This window comes from Entelurus aequoreus, linkage group LG04, assembly GCF_033978785.1.
Source record: "Entelurus aequoreus isolate RoL-2023_Sb linkage group LG04, RoL_Eaeq_v1.1, whole genome shotgun sequence".
NCBI classification, from domain to species: domain Eukaryota; kingdom Metazoa; phylum Chordata; class Actinopteri; order Syngnathiformes; family Syngnathidae; genus Entelurus; species Entelurus aequoreus.
Genome location: NC_084734.1, coordinates 63289942 through 63310510, shown reverse-complemented (window position 1 = coordinate 63310510; position 20569 = coordinate 63289942). Strand labels below are relative to the sequence as shown.

The 20569-nt window shown below is 39.8% G+C and overlaps 2 protein-coding genes across 4 annotated transcripts in view; one reads left to right on the top strand and one right to left on the bottom strand.

Moving 5' to 3' along the window:
* The first annotated feature begins 5 nt into the window (after positions 1 to 5).
* Positions 6 to 9925, top strand: LOC133648917 (NTF2-related export protein 2-like). Its single transcript, XM_062045458.1, has 4 exons — positions 6 to 268; positions 364 to 450; positions 5936 to 6080; positions 9269 to 9925. The coding sequence occupies exons 1-4, from the start codon at positions 254 to 256 to the stop codon at positions 9451 to 9453; spliced, it is 432 nt and encodes a 143-aa protein (XP_061901442.1). The 5' UTR covers positions 6 to 253; the 3' UTR covers positions 9454 to 9925.
* The window catches only part of LOC133648915 (long-chain-fatty-acid--CoA ligase 4-like), a 23309-nt gene continuing 12262 nt past the window's right edge, over positions 9523 to 20569 (bottom strand). For 2 of the 3 annotated variants that reach the window (XM_062045453.1, XM_062045454.1), the window contains exons 6-15: positions 17359 to 17512; positions 17030 to 17153; positions 16876 to 16947; positions 16646 to 16785; positions 16336 to 16508; positions 14663 to 14737; positions 14377 to 14565; positions 14190 to 14304; positions 10534 to 10691; positions 9523 to 10451 (exon numbers count right to left, since the gene is read on the bottom strand). In XM_062045453.1, the coding sequence (XP_061901437.1) occupies positions 10294 to 10451; positions 10534 to 10691; positions 14190 to 14304; positions 14377 to 14565; positions 14663 to 14737; positions 16336 to 16508; positions 16646 to 16785; positions 16876 to 16947; positions 17030 to 17153; positions 17359 to 17512 (1358 nt within the window). In that variant the 3' untranslated portion in view covers positions 9523 to 10293. The remainder of the gene's footprint in view (positions 10452 to 10533; positions 10692 to 14189; positions 14305 to 14376; positions 14566 to 14662; positions 14738 to 16335; positions 16509 to 16645; positions 16786 to 16875; positions 16948 to 17029; positions 17154 to 17358; positions 17513 to 20569) is intronic. The other variant, XM_062045455.1, reaches the window with a different exon arrangement.

The following is a 20569-nucleotide window of genomic DNA, read 5'->3' as shown; positions in this document are numbered from 1 at the left end:
GTATATTTTTTTAAGTAATATTTAAATGTAAACAACTGTATGGAACCACCAGAGCACCCATCTAAATTGCAAATATCACACAGTTGTTTTATTTTGGTAGGTCGAGTTTCTAACGCAGGAAGTAAAACATCCACGCTACTACTTGCTAAGCAACTGTTAGAAAATTAAGCAGTTCCAGATAACACGTTCAATGTACAATATTCCAATTATAATACTTCAAAGTTTCTTGACTAGTTCAGTACAAGTGTAGCTAATGGCAGCTGCAGTGGTAAGTTACAATTTAAACTGGCTTCTATGACCGATAAAAATGTGGTTGGTTAGCTTGTGGCTAGTTTTTAACGAAGGACATGTTTACCGTCGCAGGATTTTCGAAGCCATGTTGACCAGTCGTGCAGATATTCGGAGGAGTTTGTCAACATTTACTATGACTGCGTAGATAAGAAGAGAAGGGTGAGTACTGAGTAGGATATTTTGCGAAAACTAATTGAGCTTTAAATTCAATGTATTATGTAGTCATGGTAGCTGTTTTGGTTATGTCAGGAAACATTATTCAGTTTGTTTAACTAGTTGTTTTTTTTCAAAGAAGAGTGCACCACTTGGCGGTAACCAGCAGAGGCGCTGTTGGTTCAGTCTCAGCAAGTTTTATCTAAAGGAGAACATGATTAGGCTATGTTTAAAATAGAACACATAAACTTCGAATTTTGAGTACCAAGGTGCATTTGCAACCAAACTTTTTATTTATTCCACAAGCTACATCACAAGCAAACACATTGACTAAGTATGCAGTGTATATAATTGAAGTGTACCATAAATATCCTTAGCTATGTCACGCCCCTTTAAAGTACCAGTAGAGTGGAAAAACAAGTTGCCTCTATTTTGAAGCTATTATCATATATATTTGATGTATGACACTGAAAGACTGACAAAGTTTGAGAATAAATAGATCAAAATAGTAGCAATTTCACAGAGATTCCCGAGACACTTTGAGCTAGTGATCGTGTGATGTAGAGGTAGGAACCACAGATCCCTTCATCACCAACAACAATGCAAATCATGCAGACTTTGTGAGAGCCAATAACGATTACTTTGGGACAAATTATTTTCCAGAAACTTATATTGTTGATCCTTGATATAGGGAGGATGAGCTACAAGTTTTAGAGGCTCTGCTAAACAGATTCAGCTTTAGTGAAACACTAAGCATTAATGTAGCAGTATAGCTAAGTGCGAAACATGAAATATAAACCACAAACATAATAAAACGATCGCTTACCGTACAATGTCTGCTCTCATTGTGATGGCGACTGATAGGATGGCCATATGTTCTCGTTTAGATTAATAATACATTTTAATCCACACGACAAAATATTAAAAAAGTTGCTGCATCAAATCAAATCAATCTCTGGCTATCCTTAAGATGATAAAAAAATGTTTTTGTTATATTTTTTACATGTGGTATATAAAAGGTCAGAGTCGAAAACGACGCCCAGATTTTTCACTTGAAGTGATGGAGTTAAAGACAATGGTTGCAGTTTTGATATGTGTTTCTCTCTCAGGGTCTCAGGGCCGATGACCAAGATATCAGTCTTGTCCTGGTTAAGCTGTAAAAAGTTATCTGCCATCTAGGACTTAATATCTAAAATGCAATTAAAAAGAGTATCAATTGGTCTTGTGTCATCAGGAGACATGGAAATATACAACTTTGTGTCGTCAGCATAACCGTGGAAATTAATTCCATATCTCCTGATGACACTTGTAAGTGGAATCATGTAAATATTAAAAAGAATAGGACCTAAAATTGTATCCATACTTACTAAAAATGTTCTGTCTGACAGATAGGAAGTGAACCATTTGAACCAGTCAATTTAGAAGAATGAGGTGATCTACTGTATCAAAGGCAGCACTAAGATCCAGTAGAACCAAGACTGACAGTTTTTGAGAGTCAGCACTCAACCTGAGACCGTTCACGATCTTTAAAAGGGCTGTCTCTGTACTGTGGTTCACCCTAAAACCAGACTGAAACTTCTCTAAAATATTGCGATTATTTGAAAAATCATATACTTGTTTGAAAACAAGTTTTTCTAAAATGTTTCTTAAAAATGGTAAGTTTGATACTGGTATGTAATTATTTAAATTGTCAGCATCTAAATTGCTTTTCTTTAGCAGGGGCCTCACCACCGCTTTTTTAAAAGAAGCAGGAAAGACTCCCATTTGAAGAAAGCAATTTAAGATGTTTAAAATCTCCTCTCTCAAAGAACCATAAAATATTCCCAAAAATTTGGTTGGAATTGAATCTAAAAGACATGTGGTGGGTTTTATTGTAGAAAAACCCATCTCGGCATTAACCAGGACACAACTGTCCAATGTTTCCCCGGGTAAAAACAGACACTCAGATGGATTAAAGGCAGTGTGAGAAGATAATATGTCACATCTAATGGTGTTTATTTTATCTCTGAAGTGGTCTGCAAACTGCTCACAAAGGGAGTCTGTAGATGTGCGAGGTATAATATTAAAATTAGGGTTAAACAAATGGTTAATTGTTGCAAAAAGGACTCTGGGGTTATTCCTTTTGTTTGCAATTACTATGGAGAAAAAAGTGTTTATTGCGTTCTTAACCGCCGTGTTGTATATTTTTTGCTGTTCATGTAATATTTGATGGTTAATTATTAGTTTATTTTTCCTCCATTTCCTTTCTGACGTCCTGCAAATTATTTTTAGTTTTTTTTCATTTCCTCATCCTTTCTCCATGACTGCAGACACAGTCTTCTGTTGTAGTGCGCTTGTCTCCATCTCTGGATATAAACTGAATGTCACAGATGAACAACTTCTAAATTCATGGCTAAATCCTTTTAATATCCAGGTGAGAGGCATGATTTATAATCTACAATGACTTTGACGAGCTGAGACACGATGCAGCAGACGCAGAGTGGCAGCAAACAAGACGTTGCCGGCTCAATGCTGCAGTGCTTCTTCTTTACAATTTTACGACAGTTTGCATCCAAATATGTTGCATTACTGCCATCTTCGGTTTCATTTTATAATTAAATTAAAGTCTCTCCTTGAGTCCACTATAAACTATAATAAACTATCGTTAGCTCTTGGTTATCAATGCTAAAAATAATTTGTCTGATTTAGCGCTTATAATAACAACGTTATTAATGTTTGGTTAATATTCAGGTCACAATATGTAAATAGATTATTGTTTGCGTGTTTTGGATGGTTATTTAGAGGGTTTTGTGGGTAAAATAGAGAGCCCCCATAGACTCCATTGTTAGCGGACTTTTTATGTATTTATTTATTTACGACTTATGATGCATTAAAAAACAAAAACAAATGTGTTTTTGTTTTTTTATGTTTATAGTGGACTTTTTTTTTTTTTGGTCATAAAAAAATACAATCATGTGTGCTTACGGACTGTATCCCTGCAGACTGTATTGATCTATATTGATATATAATGTAGGAACCATAAATATTAATAACGGAAAGAAACAACCCTTTTGTGCGAATGAGTGTGAATGAGTGTAAATGGGGGAGGGAGGTTTTTTGGGTTGCTGCACTAATTGTAAGTGTGTGTATCTTGTGTTTTTAATGTTGATTTAATTTAAAATAAATAAATAAAAAACTTTTTTTTTTTTTCCTTGTGCGGTCCGGTACCAATTGATCCACGGACTGGTACCGGGCCGCGGCTCGGTGGTTGGGGACCACTGGTCTATACCGTATGTTCTATACTGTATGGTGACAGAATGCATGTCAACATTTAGTATTTTGACAAGCAGTTAGTTTTTAAATGTCTTCATGTCTTCTTTTCTATCTGACCTGATTTTACCGTGTCAGCCCTCGTGGATCCTCAGGTCCTCTGGCACTGGCCTTTTAGCTTTACCAAATACCAGGACAAAGAAAGACCCACGGTGAGGCGGCATTTAGCCACTATGGCCCCCACCTTATATACGGGGCGGTATAGCTCGGTTGGTAGAGTGGCCGTGCCATCAACCTGAGGGTTGCAGGTTCGATTCCCGCTTCCGCCATCCTAGTCACTGCCGTTGTGTCCTTGGGCAAGACACTTTACCCACCTGCTCTCAGTGCCACCCACACTGGTTTAAATGTAACTTAGATATTGGGTTTTCACTATGTAAAGCGCTTTGAGTCACTAGAGAAAAGCGCTATATAAATATAATTCACTTCACAATTCACTTCACCTGTGGAACAGCTCGCCAGAGAGCCTCAGGACTGCACAGAGCGTAGAATTGTTTTTTAAAAAAAAGTCTAAAGACATACCTTTTTAATCAGGCTTTTTACTAATCATCTGTTAGTTTTTTATTATTTATTGTTGTTTTTTATCTTAATCATTAATATTGCTAATGTTATTCCCTAAATGTTGTTTTTATTAATTTACTATTGTAATATTTATATTAAAAAATGTTACATATATTTTATCATACATTTTATATTATATATTTTTAAAATGGTAATTTTAGTTATTCTACATTGTGAACGCCTCGAAGGTGGCGTTTTTCCTCAAATCCTCAGTGCCATGCCATGTTTTGTTTTTGCTTTATTTTCAAAAGTGCTGTATGTGTCTTATTCTCCTTCTTCGATTATTTTTTTGTCTGTTTTGTTTGTACAGCACTTTGTGTTTGCTATTGCCTGTGCATGAAAAGTGCTATATAAATATAATGTGATTTGATATATCATCATGCTAACGTTAGCATGCTAACTTTTTTTTTTTGTTTAAACCTAAAAATCATGGATTTTTTCATATTCATCTTGGAAGTATGCTAGCGTCTCTTATATTAAAATGCTAATGTTTTATGCTAGCTGTCCAGCTAATTTTGTATGTTTACGCCCAAAAATAGTGCATTTTAATACTTGTCTTAGAAGTACGCTAACTTGTCCTATGTCATCAGGCTAATGTTAGCATGCTAACATTTTATGCTCACCTTTTAGCTAAATTTGTATGTTTAAACCTAAAAATCATGGCCTTTGACGCCATTTTGGAAGTATGCTAACGTCTCATATATTAGCATGCTAATGTTAACATACTAACGTTTTATGCTAGCTTTTTAGCTACCGGTAATTTGTATGTTTATATCTAAAAATCATAGATTTTGATACTTGGTGTCATTTTAGAAGTATGCTTACATCATGCTATTGTTTTATACTAGCTTTTTAGCTAATTTTGCATGTTTAAACCTAAAAATCATGGATTTGAATTAGAGATGTCCGATAATATCGACCGATAAATGCTTTAAAATGTAATATCGGAAATTATCGGTATCGTTTTTTTATTATCGGTATCGGTTTTTATTTTATATTTTTTAAAATTAAATCTACATAAAAAAACACAAGATACACTTACAATTAGTGCACCAACCCAAAAAATCTCCCTCCCCCATTTACACTCATTCACACAAAAGGGTTGTTTCTTTCTGTTATTAATATTCTGGTTCCTACATTATATATCAATACAGTCCTTAAGCACACATGATTGTGCGTGCTGCTGGTCCACTAATAATACTAACCTTTAACAGTTAATTTACTCATTTTCATTAATTACTAGTTTCTATGTAACTGTTTTTATATTGTTTTACCTTCTTTTTTATTCAAGAAAATGTTTTTAATTGATTTCTTATTTATTTATTTTATTTTTTTAAAGGACCTTATCTTCACCATACCTGGTTGTCCAAATTAGGCATAATAATGTGTTAATTCCACGACTATATATATCGGTATCGGTATCGGTATCGGTAATTAAGGGCTTGGTCAATATCGGAATATCGGATATCAGCAAAAAAGCCATTATCGGACATCCCTCATTTGAATACTTGGTGCCATTTAATAAGTATGCAAGCTTTGATCGACCGGGCCAGATTTTCAGGGCACAGATAGCAAAATTTCCTTGGGTATTTTCTAGTTTGTATATTTGTTGTGTTTGTTTCAGAACCTGACTCGACTGTACTTGGACAAGGCAACCCTGGTGTGGAATGGAAACACTGTGTCAGGACTCGATGCCCTGGGCGAGTTTTTCGAGGCACTGCCTTCTAGCGAGTTCCAAGTTCATACATTGGATTGTCAACCAGTTCACGGTAAGTCGAGCGCGCAAAGAAAGATTATGGCAGAAATGGCAACTAAGTTTATCAGTGGGATGACGTTCTATTTGTGGCGGTGGTATGTGTAAATCTGTGACACTGACACATTAAAAATAGCAAGCTGTGGTCACCGTTGGTTTACGTCATTAATTGGGAAGATGACAAGTGACTTCTAGGCACACTAGTCAGTGGCTGGGCTGCTCACTTATTAAAGGAGGACTGCACTTTTTGCCTATCATTCACAATCCTTATGTAAGACAAGAACACGTTATCTTTTTTATGCATTCTAAATAGTAAATAAATGCGATCACAAGTCTGCTTACAATGGAGCCTGTAGGAGTCACTCTTAAGATCCTCTATCATCGTTTTATATACACGCTGTAAGTGTATATGTAACGTAGTAACTGGCACATTCATAACATTTACATATTTTTCTCATTTTAAGCATATGGTGGTGCTTAATTTCACATATGCATCACAACGTTCGCTTTTTCCTTCAACTAAATCACTCAATGCAAACTTCATGAGAGCCAACAAACATAACACTTACTGTACAAGGTCTGCGGTCACTGGGGTGCAGACTGTTAGGATGTTCTTATATCACCGTTTAGATCAGGGGTCGGCAACCCGCGGCTCCGGAGCCGCATGCGGCTCTTTGACCACTCTGATGCGGCTCAGCTGCATACTTGCCGACCCCCGATTTTCCCAGGAGACTCATGGATCTCAGTGCATCTCCTAGAAAACTCCCAGGGCAAATATAATCCTATTTTCACTCTAATTACTAAATTAAGGGCGTGCCCTAATTGCACTGCAGTAATTGTCGTTCTATAGCGTTTACAAACAGCGTGCCAGCCCGGCCACATGATGTATGTAGCTTTTACTTGCACACGTAGGAGACAGCAAAGTATACTTACTCATCAGCCACACAGCTTACACTGACGGTAGCCGTATAAAACAACTTTTACACTGTTACGTTACAAATATGCGCCACACTGTGAACCCACACCAAAAAAGAATGAAAAACACATTTCTGGAGAACATCCGCACCGTAACACAACATAAACACAACACAACCAATACCCAGAATCCCATGCAGCCCTAACTCTTCCGGTCTAGATTATACACCCCCGCTACCACCAAACCCCCCCCCACACATCAACCCTCCCACCCTCCGTGCGTCGGTTGAGCGGAAGAGTTAGGGCTGCATGGGATTCTGGGTATTTGTTGTGTTGTGTTTATGTTGTGTTACAGTGCAGATGTTCTCCAGAAATGTGTTGGTCATTCTTTTTTGGTGTGGGTTCAAAGTGTGGCGCATATTTGTAACGTAACAGTGTTAAAGTTGTTTTTGTACGACTGTCAGTGTAAGCTGTGTGGCTGTTGAACTAGTACGCCTTGCTGTCACTTACGTGAGCAAGCTGAAGCTGCATTCTACATGTGGTCGAGCAGGTACACTGTTTTGGCAGGCTGTAGAGGGCGCTAAAAGCAGTGCCAGCCCGTCCTGATAGTCGGGAGTCTCCCGGAAATAATGAGAGGGTTGGCAAGTATGACGCTATCAAGCGCCATTCATTCAAAACTCGCGGGCTGCACTAACATCAAATTTCCATAGTAAGTTGCGTGCCGGTGCGTGTGTCTGAGACCCCTGGTTAACATAGCACAAAGCAATTTAAGCTTTGTATGCAGTGTTTTTCATTTAAAATTAAAAATTTTTTTTTGTGGCTCCCATTATTTTCTTTAATTTGTAAAACTTGCCAAAATGGCTCTTTGAGTGGTAAAGGTTGCCGACCCCTGGTTTAGATGAATGGCTCAGTCCTTGCAAAGGGTTAAAAAAAAGGGGCAAGGGGTACAAACCAGCATATTTCGCATGTTTCTCACCATCTGCGGGTAGAAATTGGCTTGTCATTGACCAACTTCTCAGTCAATGTCTGCATCATTTTACTATCAAAGTGAGAGGCATTATTTATGAGCTAGAATTAACTTTCACCGCTGCTGCTCCCAAGCTCTGGAACGACTTACCTTTGAGTGTTAGGCAGGCCTCCTCTCTTCCTGCTTTTAAATCGCTCTTAAAAACACTTGTATTCCCTGGTCTTTTACACTCTCTATCCTGCTATGAACCTGTTTCTATGTTTAATTTTTTTATTTTTTTTATCGTGCTCTGTTTGTGTTGGCTCGTTTTTCTTGTGTTCTTTTAACTTGCCTATTGTACAGCACTATGGCTACCCCCGTGGTAAATTTTAAATGTGCTTTATAAATAAAGTTAATTTGATTTCACGAGCACCGAGGCGAGAAAAGCAGCTCACCAGCTGAGAATAACGCAGCAGCAGGACGTTGCCTCGCTCCGATCAATGCACTGCTAAATGAAAGTCCTTATCGCTAAGACTTGGTTATTATTCAAGTCACGAAATGTAGTATTGTTGCCGCTTCCTCCATGGTTATTTGTTAGGAATACACGCAAGACGCAATGACGTCATGGCTCCAATGTTACTTTTATTTACATATATTTTAGATTGCATTAAATAATATAAAAGCTGTGTTCTTGTCTCAAGGATTGTGAATTATAGGCAAAATGACCCCTAGAAAGTGCTGTTCCCCTTTGTAGAGGTGCTTTGCATGTCAGGATCTCCTCTCCCTTGCCCCAATATTTTGCCTTTCCTCACTGCTTGTTTGATTAGTGAGTAAATGCATGACGCAAGGAACACTTGCCGTCTTCTTGCTTTTAATGTGTAGCGCGTGGCAATTTTTTTTTTTATATGCCTGTAGCTAACTGAAGACTGCGTACAGACACCTCCGGATACATTTAGTAACATCCCCAGTGTCTAAATACAGCAACAACATTTGCAACACTGATTCCTGTGTTAAGAAGCAAAACTATGAGGTGGCAGTCCAAATATTAGTGATGGGCTGCAACAAATGAAAATGTATAAAAACACTGACACTCAAACCTATTAAACCTTTAATGTAAACCTGCAACTGTGTGACTGCTGCACATTTAATTACAGCATTGTATTTGTTTAATGTGTGAAAATGAATTGAAGTGTTTAGCAACAGTTGGCCGCTAATCGTAGTCTGGCTTTTTATGGACGTGTGCATTCTTCAGGTCTCCCCTCCATGATTATCAAGATCAATGCCTGGTGTCAAGGCACCACCCACAGAAATGATCAAAGTCTAAACTCGAACGTCTTTCACAGATCAAGCAACCCGAGGCCAGATGACTTTGCTGGTGGTGACCTGCGGCACCGTCAAGTTTGAGGGCAACAAGCTGCGTTTCTTCAACCAGAACTTTCTTTTAACCGCTCAAGCGTCGCCTAACAACGAGCAGCCTGTGTGGAAGATTGCAAGCGACTGTTTCCGTTTCCAAGACTGGATCAGCTGAGAGTCTTGACTAAATTGTCAAGTTAACATCTTTCTTTTTTTTAATAAAATGAAAAAAAAATTCCAAACATTGAATATGAAAAGATATTTATTCTCAGGAAAAGCTGGTCAAGGTGCGTGATCATAGTGGAGTGATAATGTACAGAAGTATACAAACAAGTTCATGAATCAGTGTTTCCTCACAAGGATGAGCACATAGAAAACACTAATGATATTAACATAATCATGTTCCCCTTTTACAAAAATGTTCATAAGCCTGGTATATTACAGTCAGCTTTAAAGCATGTCCTATGATCCACCTTGAAGTAAGCTGCTGCAAGAGAAGCACCTTGAAGTGGCAGTTTCATTTAATAAATGTGTGCTGATCTTCCTGAGTCTCCTGTGGTTCCACAGTTGGTCTTACTTTCAGCATGACTTGACTTAAATAGCATGGAAAAAAACTTTAGCCAGAATAAATTAAGTGACCGTTTTCAAGCATGAATCCGTATAGTGACCAAATGCTTGGTGTAAACTTCTCATATGGCAGTTTTAAACAGTGTAACTGGTAGTTATGGAGAGCTGCAGACTGAAGGCACAGTAACATCAGCAGTACTCAAACTACAAGAGCATTAATATTTCCATAACACACCATTAGTAACACACAAAGTACCAACACACCTTTTCAAAAAGCAGCTACTTCCACACGTCTTTAGACGAGTCTATTCTACTCATGACGGCTACAACCATTTACAACTTTCCCCGCTGTGCATGTTTAATTTATGTGCTTTCGGAAGCCGACATACGTTAACAAGAAAACTATTTACAGACAAGTGGTGAAGGCTGCACTAAGCGCATGGAGGTGCTACTTGCCGCCGTACATTCTCTCGATGTGGTGGAGATAGTGGTTCTTTAGCTCTTTACGCTTCAGCTTGAATGCGTCCGTGACCAAACCGGTCTCGGGCGTCCATGGCTCGGGACTCAGGTGGACCTTCGCGGGAATCTCAAACCGCTGGAGTTTAACTACGTGGAAGAAAAGAAGAGTGGATTTATTTCACTTTTGTACAATAATGGCATGACAAACGGGATGGTAGAATTGTCTTACTGTTGGCGGCAACTTGCTTGATCTCCCCGAGAACTTCTTTCTCCATGTCAGGGTGGGTGCACAGCTCTTCCCACGGAGCGACTAATCCTCTCCGCTTGGCCATTTCCATCAGACGCTTCTGGTTAGGAACCACGAAGCTGATGACGTAGTTCTGGTCACTGCAAAAGAACGGATAAAACACAACAGCTTTTTTTTTTAAACAATATTTGAAACTGCAATATTTTACAAGCATTCTAGCCAACCGTACAAGTGGAAGTCTGGTAAGGTCAAGCAAGAATTGTACTAAATGGTATATTGGAGACATATTTCAGAAAATCCATTGTAAAGTCTTATTTATGAGTAATGTGCTACACCTTGACACTTTTTGGTATGATTCACTTTATGATGCCAAAATTATTCATTGCCACGTGTCCATGAAATAAAGTGCCCTAACAAAGAATCCCACATGTTGGTGCAGGGCTGCACTAAGCACTGCTTTCTTTATTTAGTGGCTCAGGTTGGAAGAAAGTGAAAGTAATTGCAACTACATAACAATGAGGTGCTACATGCATTATCTACTAACACTACTTTAAAATGGTTCTGATCACAGTGTCAAATATTTCTATTCATCTCCACAACCACTGCTCTAGACCAGGGGTCCCCGAACTTTGACTTGGGGGGGGGCCGTATATACATTATTTGTATTTTTTATTTTTAAACTTGGGACTTCCCGCGGGCCGGGTTTTGGACGCTGGCAGGCCTGATCCGGGCCGTAGTTTGGGGACCTCGGCTTCTACCAAGAATTGATTGGACCCCGACTTAAACAAGTTGAAAAACTTTCAGGTGTTACCATTTAGTGGTCAATTGTACGGAATATGTACTGAACTGTGCAATCTATTAATAAAAGTTTCACTCAATCATTTATAAAACACGTTTGACATATATTCCAATGTTATTTATCACTTTTATTTTGTTAGTTCATTTTTGTAATGACCTCTAAAGCTTACCCTGGATTTTTTAATTTTTTTTCATAATGTCCTGCCCAGCTTCTCAGGCAAATCATATAGTAGATGTAGATGCCCATATCGGCTGTTCAGATTTACTTTACAAAAGAGAAGTGTAGGATACTTCTCTTGTTGACTTATTTGTATTTGACTTTATTAAATGTATTTATATTATCATTTGGTGCAGCCGGGCCGGAGCAGGAGGGGATAGAAAGAGAAAAAAAAGGAAGACAGAGGGGGGAATTGTGGGGACAAGAGGGGGATTAGACAGAGAGACAAAAACAACAACAGCAAACACAACAACAACAACAACAGAGCAACATCAGCAAATACTACATGTACAAATATGATGGTAAAAGTAATAGCAAATAAGCAGTTAGTGAAAATGAAAAATAATACAGAAATGACAATGAGCATTATTAAAAATTAAGCAATATGAATACCAATAGAAATAGCGCTATTGATAATAAACAATACCAATACTTTACCTTTATTATCAACAATACAATTGTTCAAATGCAACAATACATATACGTAAAGATACGAAAGAATGCCGAAAAATGGAGGGGAAGAAAGAGAAGCAACCTACTTAATAACCTTGTAGATTGTTATAGTAACAATAGGTTAAGCTTTGTCAGTGTGCCATGTGTTACACCCAGTTTACCATAGGGCAACAACGTTAATATATGTTTGATGAAACGTGATTATGTGCATGAGTGTATGTGTGCATATGTACTTGTATATGTACAGTATGTGTATATGTGTGCTTGTACAGTGAATTTATATGTACAGTATGTGTATATGTGTGTGTTTGTACAGTGAATGTATATGTACAGTATGTGTATGTGTGTGTTTGTACAGTGAGTGTCTATGTACAGTATGTGTATATGTATGTTTGTACAGTGAATGTATATGTACAGTATGTGTATACAGTATGTTTGTATAATGAGCGTGTGTGTGGATGTACGAACTTTGAGTGTGTAAATATGTACTGTATTTGTAAGATGTATGTGGGAGCATAGGTACCTATGTATGTGTGTATGTATGCAAGTGAGTATATGTGAATCTGCATGTACAATACATTTGACTCCCAGTGTGTGCGGGAGCCAGAGTACGGCCCCAGCCTCCCCGAGAGCCCAACCCACAAACAGTAGGTGTGGTGCCCAGGGAACCAGGGATCACCGCCCCCACACAGCCAAGCCGGACAGCGACAGGAACCCTAGAGCCCGGCCCACCGCGCCGCCCACAAGGGCCAGCAGCAGGCCGCAGACAGACGCACCCGGCAGAGGACAAGGCACGAGAAAAGCAGGGGGCAGCCAGACCCCAAGCCAGCGAGAGACCACACCCCACACGAGCAGAAAGGCGGGACGCCCCGCTGAGGGGCCCGGAGACCCCCCGCAACCGGACGGGAAGACCGCCCCCGCCCCACCGGCAACCGGGCCCCCACGAGCCCACCCCCGGAGAGCGCGGTGAGGCCAGCCCCAGGCCACCCCACCCAAACCGGCCGCCACAGGACCACCCAGCACGGGGCCACGGGAACCACCCACCCCACCCGCAGGGACCCCAACGATGGAGATGGAACAACCAGCAACCGCCCCGCCGAGGCCCCCCCCCTGAGGTAGGGGAAAATAAATAAATGAAAATAATAATAATATTAATAAAATATATTAAAAAACTATGATTTTTAAAAAAAAAGAATTAATCACATACATGCTGACACACAAGGTCGCCGCCCCTGGATTTTCACCGGATGCTCTTTTTGTTTCCATTCAAGTCTTTGTGTCGGTGCAGACAAGCACCGCCATGGCGTTTCCGTTTCACCTTCTAGTGCTAAATATACACAGGGTTTCTATTTTCATCGGTCGCTGCCACACAGTTCAATTTAGCTGAAACATGCTCGTGTCGGACATAAAGTCACACACAAACACCAAATAAATACTTTACTCAAAAGAAAATAGTCAGTCTTCAAGGCAGATGGTGTTTTGCACTTTGAAACGTTCTAATGGCCGGGGATGGTCAACTTGTCAAAGGATTTCAGACTTAATTTCACTCCGTAGACAAAAATTAATGAGAACATGCTGATTCTGGAGGTTTGAAATTCAAACCCAGGCAGCTATATGGGGTCTTGTGTCAAATACCAGCTGATACAAGGGAGTGGTTGGTATGAGTTAAATGAAATATGTGTTTACTCACAACACTTACCAGGGACGGCGTCACTGTTGTGTGGTTACTTGCTACAAAAAACAGTTCTGCAAGGCAAAACAGTCAACTTTTCCACGAGTCAAGTCAATTCTTGTGGGTATGGATGGACGACAAAGCTTGAGACGTTCCGCGGTGTTTATTCAAATCACGCGATTATGTGCGAATTCGCGAGACCTCAGAGTCCACGCTATTTCGATGATGCGCGAACCGCAACAGAAGAGTAGTGGGAACTGAGATGCATTTCACTGCCATTACACGCATCCAGTGCAAATCTGGGATTATAAAGTAGCGTTACTGCCACCTGCTGGTAAGAATCACATCCAACTTCCAGTAATTTTGTGAGAAATGCTATAGTTTGGCTTCTAAGAAGGCGCCATGGCCCTCATTTGACTAAGACTTGTGCCTCTGGTTTGTTACCAAAGAAACGTGACAAAATGAGCAAGAATCAGCAGAATGTGTCACGTGACTCACCTGTTGGCGTAAACACAGATGTTGTCGATGAGGGAGCTGTTCTTCAGAGCAGACTCCACCTTACCGAGAGACACGTACTCCCCCGCCTGCAGTTTGACCAAGTCCTTCTTACGGTCTGAACAAAAGAAGGTAAGGATTAAGAAGAGGATACAAGTCATGTCTGTGTGAAGACTGAAGTGACACACACCGACTATCTGCAGACATCCATCTGGGTAAACCTCGCCAACATCTCCTGTACAAAACCATCTCTGACCGCTCTCGTCCACAAAGAAGTCCTCCTCTTTGCTCTCGTACTTGAAGTAGCCCATGGTCACGTTGGGGCCGCCAACCAGGATCTCGCCTCTTGGGTTGGGCTCATCCTTGCTGGTGTAGCCACCTGATAAAAGCAGCAAATGTGGGAAAAAAAAGCTAATCCATAAAGGCTTCTCATATTGGAATGTGAACAAGAGGCAACAAGTCTGACAAGGACGTACCCTCAGCCCAGTCCCGCAGTCTGATCTCACAGCAAATGAGTGGTGCTCCTACACGACCCGTGCTGTTGTCTGCAACTGGGATGCAATCAAGTCAGAAACATGTTCAAGTTGACTGCTCTTTTGAAGTCTTGGCCCAAGACTACATACACATTTTTATCAAACTAAAACTAGTCCACATGAAAACTGAACTGGTGGCTGTAAAAGTATGTTCAGCCTGATAATAAATCAGTGACAGTTTCCGTGGTTGCACACTGGATTAGTTACATCTCCACATATAGTCACAATCCAAAAACACTTCTAAACATGTTGAACATCAGCACTTGAATTTTAGGAATGTTAGTGATCATCTTTCTACAGTTAAGACAAATTACAAGGCAATGCAATGACCATAATGTCTGTGGTTTCCCCCCCCAACAATTCCTGGATATTATGGTTTTACACAGCAAGACTCATTTTCTACACCACTTGTCCTCATTAGGGCTACGGGTAAGCTGAAGCCTATCCCAGCTGAGGTTGGGCAAGAGGCAGAGTACACTCTGGACTGGTCACCAGCCAATCACAGGACCTAAACAAACCTTTGACAGCCATTCACATTTACACCTGTTGACAATTCAGAGTGTCCAGTTACGCTAACAAGCATGAAACCCGATAAAACACAGGGAGAACATTCAAACTCAACAGTGATGCCCTAATGCAGTGATTTTCAACCACTGTGCCGCGGCACACTAGTGTGCAGTGAGATATTGTCTGGTGTGCCTTGGGAAATTATGCAACTTCACCTAATTGGTCCAAAAAATATTTTTTTGCAAATCAATCATGTGCCGTTGTCTAGTGCCTGTGCTGTGTAAAGCTTGGCAGGGTAAGCTTGTAATACTCCATATCAGTAGGTGGCAGCAGGTAGTTCATTGCTTTGTAGAAGTCGGAACGCGTCAAGGATGGTTGGTCGTGATCCCAATATGCAGAGCACAGCAGGAAACAGCGTGCAGGTAAAAATGTAACGCTTAAACCAAAAATTGACAAAAGGCAAGTGCCGCTAGGAAAAGGCATGGCTATGTAAGACAAAAGTAAAACTGAACTGGCTACAAAGTCAACAAAAACAGAATGCTGGACAACAGCAAAAACTTACAGCGTGTGGAGCAAAGACGGCATCCACAAAGTACATCCGTACATGACATGACAATCAACAATGTCCCCACAAAGAAGGATAGCGTACGCACAACTTAAATAGTCTTGATTGCGAAAACAAAGCAGACAACAGCACTCAAAGGCGTGAAGCTGCTACAGGGGAACACCAACAAAACAGGAAGTCACCAAAATAACAGCACAAGACAGGAACTAAGGCACTACACACAGGAAACAACAACAAACTCAAAATAAGGCACGACAACCTGGTGAGTTTAATTTTTTAACCTTTTCTACTGGTGGTGTGCCTCTGTATCTTTTTTAATTAAAAATAATGTGCCTTGGCTCAAGAAAGGTTGAAAAACCCTGCCCTAATGTGTGATCTTATATGCAATATAATTTGTTTTCATCATACCAATTAGCTTTCTGGGCTGAAATGACAGGCTTGATTTGCTTCAGGGAAACAAGGCGCGTTATATTTGACGCTAATCTTGTGGTTTTTAAGCAGCCACTAAAGGGATATTCCAAGTGTTGTTGGGACATGGTCTCACCCTCGCTGATGGTGCCTGCTCCACAGGTTTCAGTGAGGCCGTATCCTTGTCCCACAGGGCAGCAGAAGCAGACGTTCATGAACCTCTGTGTGGCAGGGGACAGAGGAGCGCCTCCCGACAGCATCAGGCGCACCCGCCCTCCCAGAATACTCCTCACTTTCTTGAACAACAGGCTGCACAAAGATGCATGTCCGTGAGAACGAGCTCCACCCCTCCAGACATTTTAATGAAGTAGCAGTTGAACCTGCTGCTCTGTTTTGATTATACGAGGGAGCAACATAATTGAGGATGTAGAAGAGCTCTTCCTTACGTATTGCAGAGCGGCGCGTCGTAGCCTTGCCTGATCTGCTTCAGTTTGTATTGGTAGCCAAGGTTGAACAGCATCCTCTGTACATAACTCATCTCCTGCACTTTGCTCATCACGTTCTTGTTGATACGATCCAAAATTTCCTTTACGAGGGAAGGGAAAAAAAAAAGATCAACTAAATAACACAGGAGTGTGAATGAGTGTCATACTAAATACAACAGCAGGATTCTTACTGGCACAGCTGCCATCAATGTTGGTTGCAGCACAGTGGCGTCACCTTTACTTCCCCTCTTTATCTTGGAGGACTAAAAAAAACAAAAAAAAATAGGAAGAACACAAAGGTTGGTCCAAACCTGTTTATCATTACACACTGTGCAGGGTGTTTACCTGATCAGACAGTGTGTGTGGGGAAGAGTAGCCAATCCTACATCCATAAGTAACACAGGAGATCTCGGCAGTCATCTCCAGCACATGGGCCAAAGGCAAGTAGGCGATGTAGATGTCATTAGGGCTGACAAGACACAGCAAAGAAAGGATGATTCTGCGGCTGTGTAACTACACTGTTATTAGCAAATCCTTATTAAATAAACATGATCTGCCACAAAGTAACCTTTCCAGATCTCGGGTATGACAGACACGCCTTTAACTTTATAGACCTTTCTCCCCCCCCGCTCCCAGCAGCTTTGCCTGAATGTTTTCTTCATATAAAAGCCTACCCAAGTCCTGGGATGCGTTCACACTGGCCAGTCATTCCGGCGATAAGGTTACTGTGGACAATCATGACTCCTTTGGGTCGGCCAGTGGAACCGCTGGTGTACATGATCACCGCCAGGTCCGAGGGCTGCGGTTTAACAAGCTCCTGCTGCCCCACTGCAAAACACCATGTTTTAGTTACTGTGCTTAAGACTCCTCCCTAAAAAGTCAACATACCCTGAAAAACATTGCTCATATTCAAACAGTACATTTTCAAATATTAAAAATGAATGACAAAATTTGAGTCTCCTTTCCAATAAACTTGAATGTTTTGGCACTAACCCAAAGCCCCAACAAACTTACAACATTAACTTGCAACTAATTAAGAGTCATTGTGAAGCATGGTGGTGATATCAGGTTGTGGGAGTGCTGAGCTAGAATTTAAGCAAAATGTGAGGGTTACTGGTTGACACCTGCATTGTTCACCAGTCACAAGACAATTGATTGGAACCGGTGGCCAAAATATGAATTACGTTTGTGTGTGTTTGAAGGGGTCGGAAAGTCAAACAGTGAATTAATATTAGAGGTTTAACAGGGCATGTATTTGGATTATTTGGTACGGCGTATCGAGGCGTACCAGCATGAGTTGTGGCTGACAGCAGATCTTGAAATAGTGTGTTCACCGTGCGTTTTTTTACTGCATTTTTATAAAGCAATTTAAAGTGCATCGGCGGCTGTGGCTCTTCTTGACCACAAGCAGGGAATTATATTACACTACAAAACAGAAGTGTTTCTTGTGTCATGCATCCTCTCGTCAATAGGGATGTAACAATGTCAAAATCTCACAGTACGATATTGTCATTGTAAAGGCTGGTACAGTATTGTTGTGGTTTTGTCCCCGCTTAAAAAAAGATGATCTAAAAAAAAATTGTACCGGTACTTAAATTTTTTTTTTTTTTAAAAAGCCTATTTTTTTAGGTCATCTTTTTTTAAGCGGGGACAAAACCACAACAATACCGTACCAGCCTTTACAATGACAATATCGTACTGTGAGATTTTGAACAGGAACATAATATTTAAAAGGAAGCAAATGTTAAAAATATTGACAACTATTGACAATATAAATATTCAGTGTAACAAGTGTAAAACAATAGTTAGTACCCCTGCAGACTGTATTGATCTATATTGATGTATAATGTATATATTGTGTTTTTTTATGTTGATTTAATTTTAAAAAATAATTTTTTTAAAATTTTTATTAATTTTTTTTAATTTCTTGTGCGGCCCGATACCAATCGGTACCGGTCCGCGGCCCGGTGGTTGGGGACCACTGGTCTATGACTATTTGTCCCGAGTGGGAGAATCAACACACACTAATTTAATCAGAAAAGGCACTTTTATACCTAAATATTTTTAATCAGACTTTTTGTGTCTATAAAAATTCCACTTCTGATATAAAAATATACTAAGCAAATTCTTCAGGTGTTATTTTTTTCGTAGATAGAAAAACATTTTGTCCCTGACAATCATTAAACTTGTTTTATGTGTTGGTACCCATTTTACAGTACAGTAATGTACTCCTATTGAAACAAAAGATACAGTATTTGAGTTTTAAAAAACTCCTTTGAAAAAACTCCACAATCTGGGTCACCACTTGCCGTTTGCCAAAACACGAGTGAGAAGCACTGATGTGTACAAGTAATTATAGAATACAAATACAAATTTACCATTTGAAAAATATTGTTCAGTAAATGTTAACTTGAAATAAAAGTCTTATTGTATTCACTACACCTTATACTATACTATACTTATGTTCTCTTCACTCCCACAAAATGTACCCAAAAAGAGGAAAACACATGGCCCTAAACCCAGGTACGGACGTTAGCGTGGGTTACCTGTACTTTTGTACTACTAGTAAACACAAATATACATATGAACAAAATGACAATTGTCAGCTGTTGGCATTAATTACCTCGATCAAACATGGTAGAAATGTCTGTTACAAGATGCTGCAGTAGTAAACCGTAAGGATGCGGTACACTGTATAATGTGGTACTCTGTATAATCCTGCACGGGACAATCCGCTTTTAAAAAATAAACAATTGTGATATTAAATCGAGATCGAATGATATGAAAAATTAATCGTGATCATTTGCCATATCGCTCAGCCCTACTTGGCAGTGTAAGCAAACATCTTTTTTGTCGACGCTTCTGCGTAGGCTTGAGAACACTTTAGATGAAGGTGGCGCGCTTTGCAATACGCAGACTTCTTTACTTCGGTCTATCATGGCAATTTCAGGCACAGAACACTTTCACAGCAACAACAATCCTGCTCTACTACCAACACACCTTCCTCTTTTTCTCCCCTTTATAGTGTCCCATGCCTGGACTGCGCAAGGGATTCTGGGACATGTAGTTTACTTCTCAGACTGGCCAAATAAACAGCACCAGAAAAAACTTCACTGACAGTTTTTTTTAAATGTCACAAATCACACCATTATTGTGATAACTTTGAAACCGCAACAGCATGGGATTTACAATGCCATTAAACCCCTACTCGATCAAATGCAAGTGGTCACAGAAGGCAAAGTGTTCGTTGCAGGTGCAGCGATACAAAAATGTACTTAACAGCGATGTGATACGTAAACTAAAGGCATCCAAAGTGCAACTCTGGGGGCCAATTGTGTACTGCGGCTCGTGTTTTAAAGGGGTCTGCGGCACATTGTAGAATGAAAAGGAAAAAAAAGGCCTAATGTAACAGGCTAAAAGTTGACTGAAATAAAATTCAAAATCTTAATATCAAAGTAGGCTCCCACATTCAGTATGTCACCCTTGGTGGAAAAAGTTTAGACAGCTGTGATGTAGTAAACAGACAAGGAGAAAATTCACAAGCAGTGAGCTGTTTGGTTAAAAGCTGACACTATCAACGCTGCACTTCAGCTAATAATGAACTTACATTTACTAAAAAATAATAATTCACGGTTCTTACTTGCATGTATCACTTTATTAAAAAGAAAATTATGACGATATCACATTATATTGCACAAGAATTGTATTTTAGTGAAGTACTTAGTTTTTTGTTTGTTTTTTAAAACATGACTGTACATAAAATGGCAATGAGCGCGATACGTACCCAGTCAAGATGATGCCGTACCATTTATAGTACAAACCTAATTAAAGTTGTGAAATTTCTAAAGTACTGTATAAGTATTTCAGGTTGTTGAGGAATGAATA

Bases quoted from the DNA above. Each gene is read 5' to 3' on its own strand.
- LOC133648917 (XM_062045458.1), top strand. The intron at 451-5,935 runs GTGAGTACTGAG...TGTTTGTTTCAG, and splicing joins GCGTAGATAAGAAGAGAAGG to AACCTGACTCGACTGTACTT. The intron at 6,081-9,268 runs GTAAGTCGAGCG...CGTCTTTCACAG, and splicing joins GGATTGTCAACCAGTTCACG to ATCAAGCAACCCGAGGCCAG.